The following is a 14,073-nucleotide window of genomic DNA, read 5'->3' as shown; positions in this document are numbered from 1 at the left end:
AGAGTCCTTGAATGTAGAATGTTTTTTAGATTCCAATTCATGAATTCTTATTAAGGTTACAAACAAGATGGAGAATTGCAATTTGAATTTTTATAAAAATGTACATTTAAAAAGAAATGACATTGCTTTAGGTTTTGATAATAACCTAAACACACACACTACTTTTCAAAAGTTTATGGTCGAAAGATCATTAAAATGTTTTTGAAAGAAGTCTCTAATAATCACTGGGGCTGCGTTTATTTAATCATATGATTTTTCAGTAGCTATAACCCCAGTCCTCAGTGTCACATGTTTCATGAGAAATCATTCTAATATGCTGCTGAAACATTCTCATAATTATGAACTTAATATGAATGCTACTAAATAATTTGGTGGAAACCATGATGCAGGGTTCTATTATGAATAGAATATTTAAAAGAACATCCTTTATTTGAAACAGTAATACATGTATGTACTGTCACACTTTTATTGCTGAGTGAGTATCAATATTTTTTTTATTATTCTACTGACCCCCACCTTTTGAACTGTATTTGTATGTCTCTTTTTTATTTTGTATTATTAATTCTATGAATCATGGTAGAAAAGCATTTCCAAACTATAACCGAGTACACTATAATTTACTCAGTACATTAGATAGCAATTAGATTCAAATTTTATATTGCTTATTTTAAATAAAATTATCTGAAAAATATAGGCATTTGTGATGCATGTGTTTAACAGCATTGTACTTATCATAGCCTAGTTAATAAACAAGCATAATTAGCCAAAAAAAAAAAAAAAAAAAAATCAAAATCCAGAGGGGTGAGGTCAATTCGATTCAAAAGCTAACTCTTTAAAAGGATGCCTGTTTTGTTCAATGGGAATATAACCTCTAAATGAAAAACAAATACAGTATTCACTGTAGAAACAGAACAGGAATTTGATCTGTTTCTTGTCGTTCTTCTTGTTTCTTTACAGGGATTTTCAAGCCTGTATATTCTTTTTTAGCCACAGGCATCAGTCAGCAGGAGAGCAAGGCAAAGTGAGAATTATAAAGTAAGACATAACTTCTATAACACCATAACAACCACAAATAATCCTCAAACTACAACAAAAAAAAAAACAGAATGACTGATGTTCAAAGCCATAAGAAAGAAAAAAAGGATCGAGTTACCCGGCCCAGCTCCTTGTCCTCCAGGGCCAAGACCCCTGTGCTCTCTGTGAAGAGCTTGACTTTGACCGCTGGCAGAGGGTGTGTGGTGGTGAAGTCTCCTTGGGTTCCCCAACTGAGAACACACATACACACAAACTCCATTGATGTCCTTGATTTTAGGCTTCTACAGTATTTATTTTCTATACTCATTTTCATCATTCTCACACACAAAAAGTACAACCACCATGTTACTTCAAGGGGCTCTTGCACCTGCCGAAAAACCCCCTTTAAGATGTATAGGGATGCCAACATATGGCTTTCTCTATAGGTATCATAGATCTCCTTGACACACGGCTGCTCTTTATTACTTTATCACCGCGTAACCGCTGCGCACAGGGATATCTTGCAGCCCTTGTTTTCATTGTATTACTTTGATCAGCGAGGAAAACAATCTCCGCAGTCCTGCTCGGCTACACGACAGGGCTGATGAAATCGTTCGCTAACAAATCATTTGATAAGGTCGTAAAAATCTCATACTGAATGTCAAGTGCATGCGAGACAGACCAGCGAAGTGTATCGTCTGATGTTTTTGTACATAAATGCTTTCAGTAGAGGATATTCTCTGGTGATTAGTGCTTTTGTTTTTGTTTATTATTTATTTTTATTTTTATTTTTTTGTCTAAAACGCCGTGATGATGGAATTGTTTCTTACAAACAAAGAGATTTTCACTTCACGAAACATTAATTGAAGGACTGGATTACTTTTATCAGCTGTTTGTACTCTCATTCTGACGACACCCATTCACCGCAGAGGATCCAGTGGTGAGAAAGTGATGCAATGCTAAATTTCCCAAAATCTGTTGTGTTGACTAAAGAAACTCATCTACATATTAGATAGCCTGAGGGTGAATACATTTTTATTTTATTTCATTTATTTTTTTGAGGAGAACTGTTCCTCAGTAAACATTCTGAATCAGGAAGAATTTGCTTTCTTTACTTTTACTTCCCAGATTTCCCCAGTTTACAGTCAAATTAATGCTGCTCTTTAGCATGTCAATGAACCAAAAGAAACCTCAGTATAAACTTTATTTTCTAGTGTAAAGTTTTTTTAAGCTTTATGTACTATTATTTTTTCATCCTAATGTTTCTGTGGAAGCACTGCATCCTTTAATTCCTTTAAAAAAACACTGCTGTTACAGTCTCACTATGCTTTCCTCCTCTTTATGGCCACTAATCCATATGTTGTGTTAAGCTTTCATAAAGGGAGCAATATAATAACTGTGCAGCTCTGCTATCTTCATCTTGTTTATAGGAGATCAAACTCTAGTGGGTCTCAGCAAGAAATTACTATAACTCACAGACATGCTTTAAACAATCAGTATTGATTTTATAAATAATAAATGCACAAAATCTTAAAACACTATGATGCAACAATACAGAAACACACACCTAGGAAATCACGGGCAGACTCTCTCCTGCACACTCACACAGGGTGAGGGGTAGAGTTGGCCTAGTAAAACTGAAACACGTGACATGAACTGCTGCCGTGGAAACAGGCAGCACATTTCAGAGGCAGCAGTCAAATGAGACAGAAAGAAAAAAGGGGAGAGCGAAAAAGAGATGGAATGCAAAAAGAGAAAGCTAGCGCAACAGGAAAAAAAAAATCTGCTATGTGTGTGGTGGGAAGTGTGATTTATCACTGGGAGAAGTGAAAAATGCAGATTGAGCAACGGGTGAACACAATCGTCAATTTTTTGATGAACACTAGGGGGCGATAAACATATCATAACGGCTGGGAGGTTGAGAACGGATTGAGTCTATTAGCAAAAACTCTTTTATTTGCAACAAAGTGTGATTAATTTGTGGTAATGTGCATGTGAAAATATGAGCTTGAGGAAAATTTTCTGGCCAAATGTTTGCTGCTATATTTTTCTAATGGCAAACAAGGGATATTAAATATTTTATAACAGAAAGGAGGGAATTCACAAGGAATGAATCGCACCTTCTGATGATTTTCACTTCCTGTCTGTGTTGCTGTAGCAAAATATGCACTTAAAGAACTATGGAAATGACTGTAGGTAATGAAAGAAATGCTTTCAAAAAATCTATGCTTATGCAATTTTACTTTCTACAGACAGTAACAGTGCAATGACTTAATTTAAATGCACTAGAATGCTATTCTGAATTTAACTTCTGCTTGACAGGTGGCTAATGAATAAGAATCAGGTTTTTGCACTGATAAATCGCAAATAACAACAAACTCTTATGTTAATGAAGAAAGATGTTTCGTTTCTGGTTGAGTGTATATGGTTTCCATGGACATGGATGGGTTAGCATTCTAACAGTGCTAACGGCGAGTGTCAGAGAGGTTGCTGACACTGCACAAGGCCGTGCATGGCTGAACTGTGTGTGTATGTGTGAAGGTGCCTTTGGGACAGTCCAAGATATGTTTATTCTTGAGCAGCTGACTGAATAACTTTTTCTAAGTACATCTGAATGTCAAATTTCCTTTTCTCTTCAATTCTGCTGTCTCTTTCGCTATCTCGTCCTCCTCCTAATCTCTCTGCTTCAGCATGTCTGTTTGATGTGACACATTCTTGTGTGTCCATTAGCGCTGTTATGCTTCGCCAAAATGAGCCAATTCTCTCTGTTTCCAGCCGCCAGTGACAGCATGAATACATGAATATAGACTGAGTTCTATGACTCATAATCATAAGGCTTTTATAAGAGTTAAGTGCTTTACAGTTGAAAGAAGAAAAGAGAGAGAGCATGAAGCAAAATTTTTGTCACAAGAAGAGGAAAAGAATAAAGGGGAGCAGGGGAGCTATGATATGGGAAAGGATGTAGAGCTGGGCGATATACTGAATATTTATAATAAATGTACAATTTTGCTGGTGACGTAAAATCAAACAATATTGTGGATGTTTGATGTGTTGATTGCACCATCTAAACTATTATTATTAAACTGAACTGAATCGAGTGACTCGAGTTAAAAAACAACACTATTCTCTTCAGTAGAGCTGCTTATTAATTGAACTTGATCACAATGAATAAACTTTGCACAGTTATTGAACTGAACTGAATAATGACACTATCGTCTTGCAACAGTTGTTTTATAGCACAATTTGCATTTGCATAATTGATTTTGTTATTTTCCAGTTTAATATTGTAAAGTTTTTTTTTTTAAACAAAGCATTATAAAAATGAAGGTGACTTGACTTGAATATTTCAATAGCGTCTTTTATTTGACTTCAGTAGCAAAAATTGGTTGGTAAGTTTGATTAACTTCAGTTCAGTTTAATCAGTTTTTTTTTTTTTTAAATCAACTCAAAACTCGGATTCAATTATTCATCTGTATCAGCATTTAAAATTGTATTTTTGCATGGTATTTTTCAACTAATATTTTTTTGTTATAATTAAACATAACATTAAAAAGTGTTTAAAAGGTATAATTTCAAAAACTATAGTAATATTAAAATATATGTAGCTATCTATTAGTGTTTTATCTATTACTATTTAAAGGCACTGATGCAAAATAATTAACTTTTTCTTGGGATCACATAGTGAAAAGCAATGTGTAAAATGTGTTTTTTGTTCTTTATTTAGATTTTTTTTTTTTGCTATACTACCCTTTAAGGAAAACAGAAAGGAAAAAGGTATAAAATATGGGGAAGAAAATGACCTTGAAGATATCCTTCATTGTAAGTTTTCCTCATTTGTGGTTCAAGAAGGTGACCTTGTATACGAAGTAGATTTTACTACCGTCAAAGGCATGCATATAGTGTGTATGTGCTCATTGTCACACATACACACACATGTGAAGGTTGGTGTGTGTGATGATAGAATCTAAATGCTAATTCTCACGTGACGTCATTATTCTTCAGGAGTGCTGGAGGCTCTCTGTCTCTCTCTCTCCTTCGCTTCTCCCCCCTCCGCTGGGATACGCACTCCTAATCAGTTTCTCCACAGCTGATTACTTTTCTGAGGGGACATGGAGGCTGTGTCTCATATTCTCTGATTCTTTCTCGCTCTACCGTGCTCCCTCTCGCTCTTTAGCTCATTATAAACTGGCATCTGATCCAATGATGGAACGTAGGGCCCAAAAATAGGTTGTTCATCCCTTGAGTAACTGCCAAATAACAGTTCTAGTTAGAGGACACAGCACCTGAAACTGCACTGCCATTAGAAAAATGGCCCATATTGTGAATGTAATGCATGCTGAGAATGTGAAAGATTGTATATTGTATCATCGTGACATGTCTAATTTTAGGGAAAATCTACCAATATGAATTTTGAGTAAACATTTGATAAAATAAGTATTTGTATACATTTTGACTTTACATCAGACACCTTCCACATTGCTCTCCAGATGTCAGCATTAGCCACCGAAATACTCATATTTACATAAATGTACACATATGTTAAAGCATTTTAACACATGAATGTCAAACTATAAAAATATACACTTATGTTCAAACATTTGGAATCACTAAGAGTTTTTAAAAGAAATTACAACTTGTTCAGCAAGGCTGCAATAAATTAATCAAAAGTGACAGTTAAGACATTAATGTTGCAAAATATTTCCGTTTCAAATAAATGCTGTTTCTGGCCACTGAAAATGTAGCTGAGCCATCACAGGAATAAATTATGTTTTAAAATGTATTACAATAGAATGAATTGGTAAATTTAAAGATAAAAAATATTTTTTATCAATATTACTGTTTTTACTATAGGAGAAAATAAAGAAAGTTGCATACGTGGGTTTGGATGCCTCAGCTTGGTCCGTCTGTAGCTTCTCTCCACCTTCCACCTCCATTGTGCAGTACACAATGCGGTTGGGAGCCAGCGACTTCAACCCCTGAACTTCCATAATCACCACCTACACAAAAGAAACAGCTGGTTGTATTTTATATGCAGGTATAGTAAATTTTGCAATGCTCACTGTTTTTAAAGCTCTTATTTCATTAGCAGCCAATCAGGATCCACTCAACTTCTTGACCACATTATCAACTTTTATTAGTATTCAACTTTCTTGTTCTTGACACTCACTGAATAAGGACTGTTTACGTCTGGAGCAAAAATCAATCTTCACACCCAGAGCACCTATAAAATCCGGCAGCTCGTAGCTCCTCAAAACAAAATAGACTCCAAAGACAGAAGACAGGCTATCAAATCCATAAAACACTGCTCGGTCAGCCTTTGTGACTACTAAAGCCATGGCACGTTATAATCAACTGCCCTGAAAACGAGCTAGCTCAAGATAATATAATTATAGCAAAACCTGAGACTTGAGAGGGGAGATTTCTCAGAGGCATTCGAGATTCTCGGGAATCATTTATCAAAAATGCAGTATAACCTTTTTTTTTTAATATGCTGCAGCCCTTTCTGTCTACAGTCTATCTATAATTTATGTGATAGCAAGGTCTGGAAACTCAGTAAAGAAACTGTGTATTAATTCTAAATGATGAGAGGCAAGCCCTTAAGACTCCCAAAAGATATGTACAAGTGTGGTAGTAAGCGTTATTTGAGATTGTAGCACTTTTTTCAACTTTGTAACATGCTACATACTATTTTTACAAAGTTTTGTTCAAATCAGCACATTTTATCAGTTCAAAGGATACAGCTACTGTACAGCTAAAACCTAAAAATACTTGGCAAAGTTTGTTGCTTTGATGGAACTAGCACCAAAAATGCTTAAAGGAATAGCTCATTCAAAAAATAAAAATGTACAGTACTCACCCCTCAAACCATCCTGAATGTATTAGAGTTTGTTTGATCATCAAAACAGAATTAGAGAAATTTAGTATTACATTACTTGCTCACCAATGGATCCTCTGTAGTGAATGGGTGCCGTCAGAATGAGAGTCCAAACTTCTAATTTCATTAAAATCTGTTCTGATTAAAAAAGAAACCAAACTCTACCTAACCTTAAATGGCCTGAGGGTGAGTAAATTTTTAGCAAATGTTAATTTTTGGTGAACTACTCCTCCTACCACTCTTTCCGCATCTTACGTTGTCTCTCAAGTTTGGTTATTTGTTTAACATTTAATGGTTAATTGTATGCAAAACAGACAAGACAGAGATGTTCAAGAGAAATTCAAATGCACGGAAGCATTCAGCAGGGCCACAACTAAAAATCACGCTCTCTCCCCTGGGCCTGATGAGACGACATACTATGTGAACCCTGCCCTTGAGCATAAAACTAACACTGCCTGAAGGCTAGAACAGTTCTTACCTCAAGTGTGAAAGACAGCACAACATCAGACTTGGACAGCTGGTTTTCATCTTCCTGTCCCATATCAATGATGGAGGTGTTGTGTCCCCTCTTTAGCTTCTGCAGTTTGAACTCTCCTCCCTTTGAAACCGGCATGCTCTCCAGGTTAGCCATCAGCTGGTTAACTGAGCTCTTCAGCTCCTCGATATACATAGCCTCCATCTCCTTCGACACAAACTTGGGGAATTTGGCAGCCTGATTTTTTTTTTTAAGAAATAGCAAATAAGTAAATTCTAATATTTTTTAATTATTCCAATTAAAAAAAATTAACTAATGTTAGCATTTTTAAAAACTATTATTTTGTCACCTTGTATGAAAGAAGGCTTAACTGGCTTAACTTACTCAAAATGTCAACTTGACCCAAAAGATATTCATTATGGAACAAGTCCTACTTGGCAAACTCTAGTCTGTTTGAATTATAAAGTGAAAATGTGGGTGCATAAACTGAATTGGCTGATATGCAATGGAATGGATGCCAGTTCTGTTTACAGCACGTCCGGAGCATCTCTGTCCACGTGTATGTGATCAAATGATGAGACTTACCCGGGCAATCTGATCAGCCATCTGCAGACGCCCATCCAGTTCTCTCCTGATCTGAGCTGCTTGCTCGTCCAGATTATCCAACTGAAACCACACACACCCAAAGTAATATACTGATTACCATTAGCACTCAAACCTCCACACACTAATACCAACCTATCTCCAGAAGGCATCTAATCAAGTCTGACCCCTGGTACAGCTTTCCTGCACCACATAGTGCATGTGACATAACTGGGTCAGATTGATAAGGTAAATTGGAAACACACATCCTGAAAGCAGAAATACAACTGTTCCTAATTACTCTAAGTGATTAAAACTGATAAAAGTAACTTTCATTCATTTCAATTAAACTGACATAATAAAATATGAATATTGCATTATATTAAAACATAATATTTATTAACAATAATGAGATATACTGCCTTGGCAGCTGACTAAAATAATTTTAATATGATGTATCAAAACTATTAAAACTAAAACAAAACAAAAATTAATGACAAAAGCACATAAAATTAATAAAACCTGAAAATGAAAACTGAAGATAATAAAAATAAAAAAGCTAACAATATGAATAGATATTTAATATTAGTATATATTTTACTATTCATATTTTCAGTACTAAAATAACACTGATCTTTTGTTCATTTGTGAAATAAAAATGTAATAACGAACAGTTGCACTTCTCCCTTCAAGATGCCACTGACCTTTTCATTAAGTGATTAAACCTTTTAAAATATTTTCCACCGAAATAAAACTGAAATAAAGTAAAATATACATTTCACATTGAATTAGAGAGTGTAAATGTTGCTTTTACAAAACTGTGAAGAATTAAAATGACTGTAACTGAAATATTCACTATGTGATTAAAGGAAAAGTTCATTTAATATCTGTTACAAATATATTTTTTTATTCATACTTTTCACTTTTACCAACTGATGTATCCCAACATGTATATCTATATATTTCGTGTCCTCAGATTCCACAGAATTCTGTGACCCACACACAGCATCAATAATAAAATCTAATATATTCCATCTGTAACAAATTTTTGCTCTGCTCAAATACAGCCCCTCATACATAAACACATGGATATAAATCCTGTCCTAAAGCATAAACTATATCACACCCACAAGGGCCCTGTGGAAGATGGAAAACCCCTATGGAGAGGAAAATCTGATGTGCTGGAATAGGAAATTATCTCTTCACCCCTGATAACTCTGTTGCACGTGTGTGGGCGTGCATGAGTGTCACTGTCTGTTTGTGTGTTATGACATCTAAAGCCTCCCCATCCAAAGCCATCACTTCCTGTCTATGTCACTCTCTTGCTCCTGTCCACACAGAATCCATGGGCGACAGCACCAAGGCAACCCTTGCCATGGCGACAGTCAGTCTGGAGTGGGAAACCCTGTCACAAGGGGCAGAGTTGAGTCCTCATCCCCAGAGCCCTGTCTATCTTTTGCCCTGCTCTCCAGAGGCTGTGTTCTAATTAAGCATGGCTCAGCAAATACAGGAACCCTCTGTGTGCACATTTGTGCTAGTGCAACCCCTGGAATAGAAGAAGTGCATATTTGGAGCAGAATTCTCCACCGAATTGTGTTCGACTAAAAGCTTTTGTCTAAATTATTGATCAAAACCCCTTTGGCCTTTTAAAGTCTGCATATGGGCTTCACTGAAACTAAAAATGCCAGAGTGAACTTTGATGGCACATTGGGAGGACTACAATGACCTAATGACCTGTTTCATGATCGCATTGTTCTCCAGGCTTGCTCGAGGGAGAGTAGTTGCGGAAGGGCGTGCCATAATATTTGGAAACAGGCAACCTCTGCTCTCGGTCTATGCAAAATGAGCATCTCCCTGTGGTTCTCAAGCATTTCATGCACGTATCTAACAAATAAGCCATTTTAAATAATTTACAGGAGACATCGGTAAACACGACTGAAATGCTGGTCAGGAATCACCTGGTGGTACAATTACAAACAAGGGAGTAAAGCTCAATTTCCTCATTTATTCGGCACGCTTCTGTTCTGTTTGAAGGTAAACGGCTCTTTCATCAAAAGCCTAGTCTTAATAATAGATGGCAAACACAAAATGGAGGTCGGGTGTCTGTCTGTACAGAGGTTCATCATTAGTTTATTTACATCAGTTCTTCATTCAGCAGCTGTAACTCTGGTGTGAAGGCCATGTTATGGGCATGTGTTTATCTTAACTCATACAGTGTGTGACATTTCATATCAACGCATATTAAAGCAACGAGCCAAGGGAAGTCATGCATTATATTGATTTTACACTAATAAATGGTAAGTGTTGTTAAAGCAGTCATCCTTAGCCTTGCTAAAAACACTGTAATACACAACCTTGAGTAGATTATTACTTTTATACAAAAAGCAGTATAAAATGCATCAATTTTTAATAAATTCATATATATGTGGATATGAGGAAAACAGTTAATAAAGTAATACAAAATAATACAAAGTAATCACACAAAAAAATTAATAATAATAAATATTGCACCAAATAATGCAGTTGTCTCTTAAGTAAATTCTAATTCAAGTACAGGAAAATAAACAAAATAAAATAAAGTCAAACATAGGTTCCTTAAAAATTAAATGAAATAAAATTTCAAGGGGATACTTACAGCTTGAGTCTTGTGCTTAAAAGCTCCATTATGGACAGTACAGTAAGTCAAATATATTTACCTTTGACAAAATGTATGTATTGTTTTTGGAAGGGATGTTTTATGGAAAGTTTAGCAGAAAGAGGTAAATACTTTCTGAAGGCACTGTAATTAAATCGAAAGCTCTCTTTGCTCTTGTTGTTCTCTACTGCAAGCGGTAAACAGAAAATTCCAGGCCTGGTATAATCACCAGCTCCAGACACTGAAATATAATTCAAAGGATCTTCCGCATTTGAGTGCTGTTTGTTTAGTTTGGACCCTGTAATTCAAAAGACACTATAAATCCCTGTTGGCTTAAACGAACAGCAGCCAGTGTAACAGGCACAGGGTTCGAACGGTAATGTTCGCTTCAGTTTCGTGGAGGTGGCATCTCAGCAGAGGGAGCTCCCGACAGCTGTTGCCCCAATTCCTCAGTCCTCACCGAGATGGAGCGAGTGAAACTCAGAGACTCACAGCATCAATAATGCATTCACACATTTAGATTTGCTGATGGCAGACTGTGTTCTCAACCCTGCTCTCTCTTTCTCGCCGCTTTCTGCTGTCACCACACTCTCTCACAGCATCTCTCTCAACAACCTCTCCACCTGTCTTGATTCTCTCTCTTCCCTTCAAGGCTCCTCTGCTGCGTGTGGGCGAGTGACATTGTGTGAAGTAATAGGGCAGACAGCACAAGATCGAGTCATGTGACTAAACCCTACAGCATGACCTTCGGCTGTCCACTGATATATTCGAAAAGTCTGAACATCTTGGCTACTGTATTATTGATCTACTGGCCAGTCTGGCAGATAGGAAGTGACAGAGGTTTTGTGTGTGTGTCTTTGTGTGTGTGTGTGCACGGGTAGGGTTAGATTAGAAAGCATGTTGAAATGGTCAGCAAAAGCAGGGTATTAAGACACACCAAAGAAGTAGAAAATGAAGGATTTGTAAGGCCATTTTACACAGTAAAGAGGAATTTGGTTCATTTTCAATGGGACAGAGGCGGCAGAATGGAGGCGGCACTGAAAGCAACACTGGTTGCTGTGCTTGTGCTCAAAAATGATTTGTTGTGCATGTGGAAAGATTAGAAAAGAAGACATTCAAAGGTAAAATACTGTATGTATTTCCATTGCTTTTATTAACAATAAAAAGATGTTGTTGTCAAAAAATGATTTTGCTGATTTTCCTAAGCTATATAACCCTCCCACCAAAAAAAAAAAAAATCTTATTTCAAAAATCACATTTATATAGGCTGCTTTTTATTTGTGCTTATAACACGTGAAAATAACACATTTAATGGACAAATGGTCACTAATGCAAATCAATTAGCTACTAAACAAACACAATGCTAGTCTAAAAATAATGGTGCATAATTAATGTAGTGTTAAAACTAATGTATTTGAATCCATGCAAGTATATGCTACTTTTTAAAAACTAAAATCATTAAAACAAGTCTATATAATAAGATCAATTTAGTTGCAAAGGGCTGGAATATAATATTATTATAGTATTTGCCACATTCACAAATGCACTATGCTTTTGTTTGCTAGCATTGTGCAATACTGGGTATCATGTTATTTCCGACATCACATGTATGGAAAACAAGAAAGGTAAAACATATATTTAAAAAAATTATAATTTTACTGCCTACCATGCACTGTATAAAATGCCCTTAAGACAGAAAGAGAAGTAGCAAATGAGAGACATAAAAATAAAGAGACAGGTAGACAGAGATATGGTGTTAAATGACTGATGGTTTCTTTTTTAGTTAAGAGTCAAATATGCCAGAGTTCGTCATGTACTATAAAATAATGAAAGGATAGAACAGCAGAACTGTTCTTTTAAAAAGGGCAGAAGCAGCCACATTCTTTTGAAGGGCTATTAGGGGAAAAGACAACCAATTATGCACATTATTATATAGAACAAATGCATTGTTTCAGTGCATGATAGCATAAAAATGTGAATGATCATTTGCAGTGGGTGTGTGTGTATGTGTGTTTGTGTGTGTGCCATAACCCTGCTGGTTCATTCTGAGCTGTTGATTAGTGGAGCACATAATCAGCTCCTGTCACCGGCAGCAATGAACCAACCTTTTCTCTTTCTCTATTTCTGCTGTTACTGTTACCAACATACATTAAGAAACGGCTTTTGTTGTTGGGTCAGCTGGACTGATATGGGTTGTATCAACTTTTCCAATTACTCCTGAGGAGATGAACAGGAGCTTTAAATGCAAAGCAATAGAGCTGACAAATTAAAGGAGCTTTTAAAGAGAGAGAGAGAGGGAGGGAGAGAGGGAGAAAGAGAGAGATAGAGGTTGTCTGACAAAGCACAATATCACTGCCAGTTTTCATATGCACGCAATAATTACTGTATGTAGGCTTGGCAAAGACAACATACGGCTATTGTCGAAACTTATGTTAGGGTTTTCTTATATGTGCTGCCAGTGTTTCATCATCTCACATCGGCTCATTTACTGCGAATCAAGCTGTTCTCTTTTATTTCTCAATAAGAGTATTATTGCGATAGAACATGTTTAGTATTTGAAAAATCCTATTGCAATCTTATAGCAACGGCAATGTTGTCTATGGAAAAATAAAAAGAGATTTTGAACTGGAAGAGGTTTGAGTTGATTTTTATTAAGGCTATAACTGTCACACTTTATTTTAAGGACCAATTCTTGCTATTAACAAACCATTAACTTGACTTTTGCCTAGATAAATGCCTTATTTGCTACTTATTAACAGCAAGGTATTTGTGTAGTATAGGTATTGGGTAGGATTAGGGATGTAGAATATGGTCATGCAGAATATGTGCTTTATAATTACAAATAAATAGCCAATATGTTGCATGCTAATAGGCAAAGTGAGAACTGGTCCCTATACTAAATTGTTACCACTGTAAACTCTTTTTAGACTGTAAATATGAGACAATTCTTTACATACATTTTTTAAACCGTCAGAGAAGCCGACATTAAAAGCTATACATGTCCCCTAAACAACAAAGAACAGACAACAATGAGAGAGAAGAAACAGGAAAGGCTGAATGAATCTATTCAGTAATTCAATGAGGAGGCTCTTGGGAGCACCAGAGGTGTGCATCGCAGAGAGAATCTATTTGTGACTGGAGGGAGATGAGCGTGAATGGACCAGTTTATGAGCTAGCACTAACTACAGCGCACAGCACATTCACTGTTTTCTATTATCTCAAAGAGATTTAACTTGACTTAGAAGCAATTCAAGCAATTATACTGAAAAGTAATCCAACGTTACCCCTGAAATGCAGTTTTATGTTATCCGTATGACTATTAGGAATGCAGCATTAGAGTAAAATGTGTTGACTTTGCTTTCAGTCGCCAAGGCACCAGCAAACACTAAATACGCCGTCTCGGTTCCTTTGTTTGCAAACAATATTTGCCGAAACACTCCCGCCACAACTGCCCGCCACGGTTCATTAACTATTGCATGACAAAATAATCAG

General features: G+C 36.2%; 1 protein-coding gene across 17 annotated transcripts in view; it reads right to left on the bottom strand.

Moving 5' to 3' along the window:
- Positions 1–14,073, bottom strand: part of LOC113095412 (calcium-dependent secretion activator 1) — a 74,392-nt gene that overhangs the window by 29,534 nt on the left and 30,785 nt on the right. For all 17 annotated transcript variants that reach the window (XM_026261004.1, XM_026261012.1, XM_026261016.1 and 14 more), the window contains exons 4-7: positions 7,950–8,030; positions 7,368–7,601; positions 5,890–6,011; positions 1,154–1,265 (exon numbers count right to left, since the gene is read on the bottom strand). In XM_026261004.1, coding sequence (XP_026116789.1) covers positions 1,154–1,265; positions 5,890–6,011; positions 7,368–7,601; positions 7,950–8,030 — 549 coding nt within the window. The remainder of the gene's footprint in view (positions 1–1,153; positions 1,266–5,889; positions 6,012–7,367; positions 7,602–7,949; positions 8,031–14,073) is intronic.

Source organism: Carassius auratus, chromosome 6, assembly GCF_003368295.1.
Source record: "Carassius auratus strain Wakin chromosome 6, ASM336829v1, whole genome shotgun sequence".
NCBI lineage: Eukaryota > Metazoa > Chordata > Actinopteri > Cypriniformes > Cyprinidae > Carassius > Carassius auratus.
This window is presented reverse-complemented; position numbering and strand designations above follow the sequence as displayed.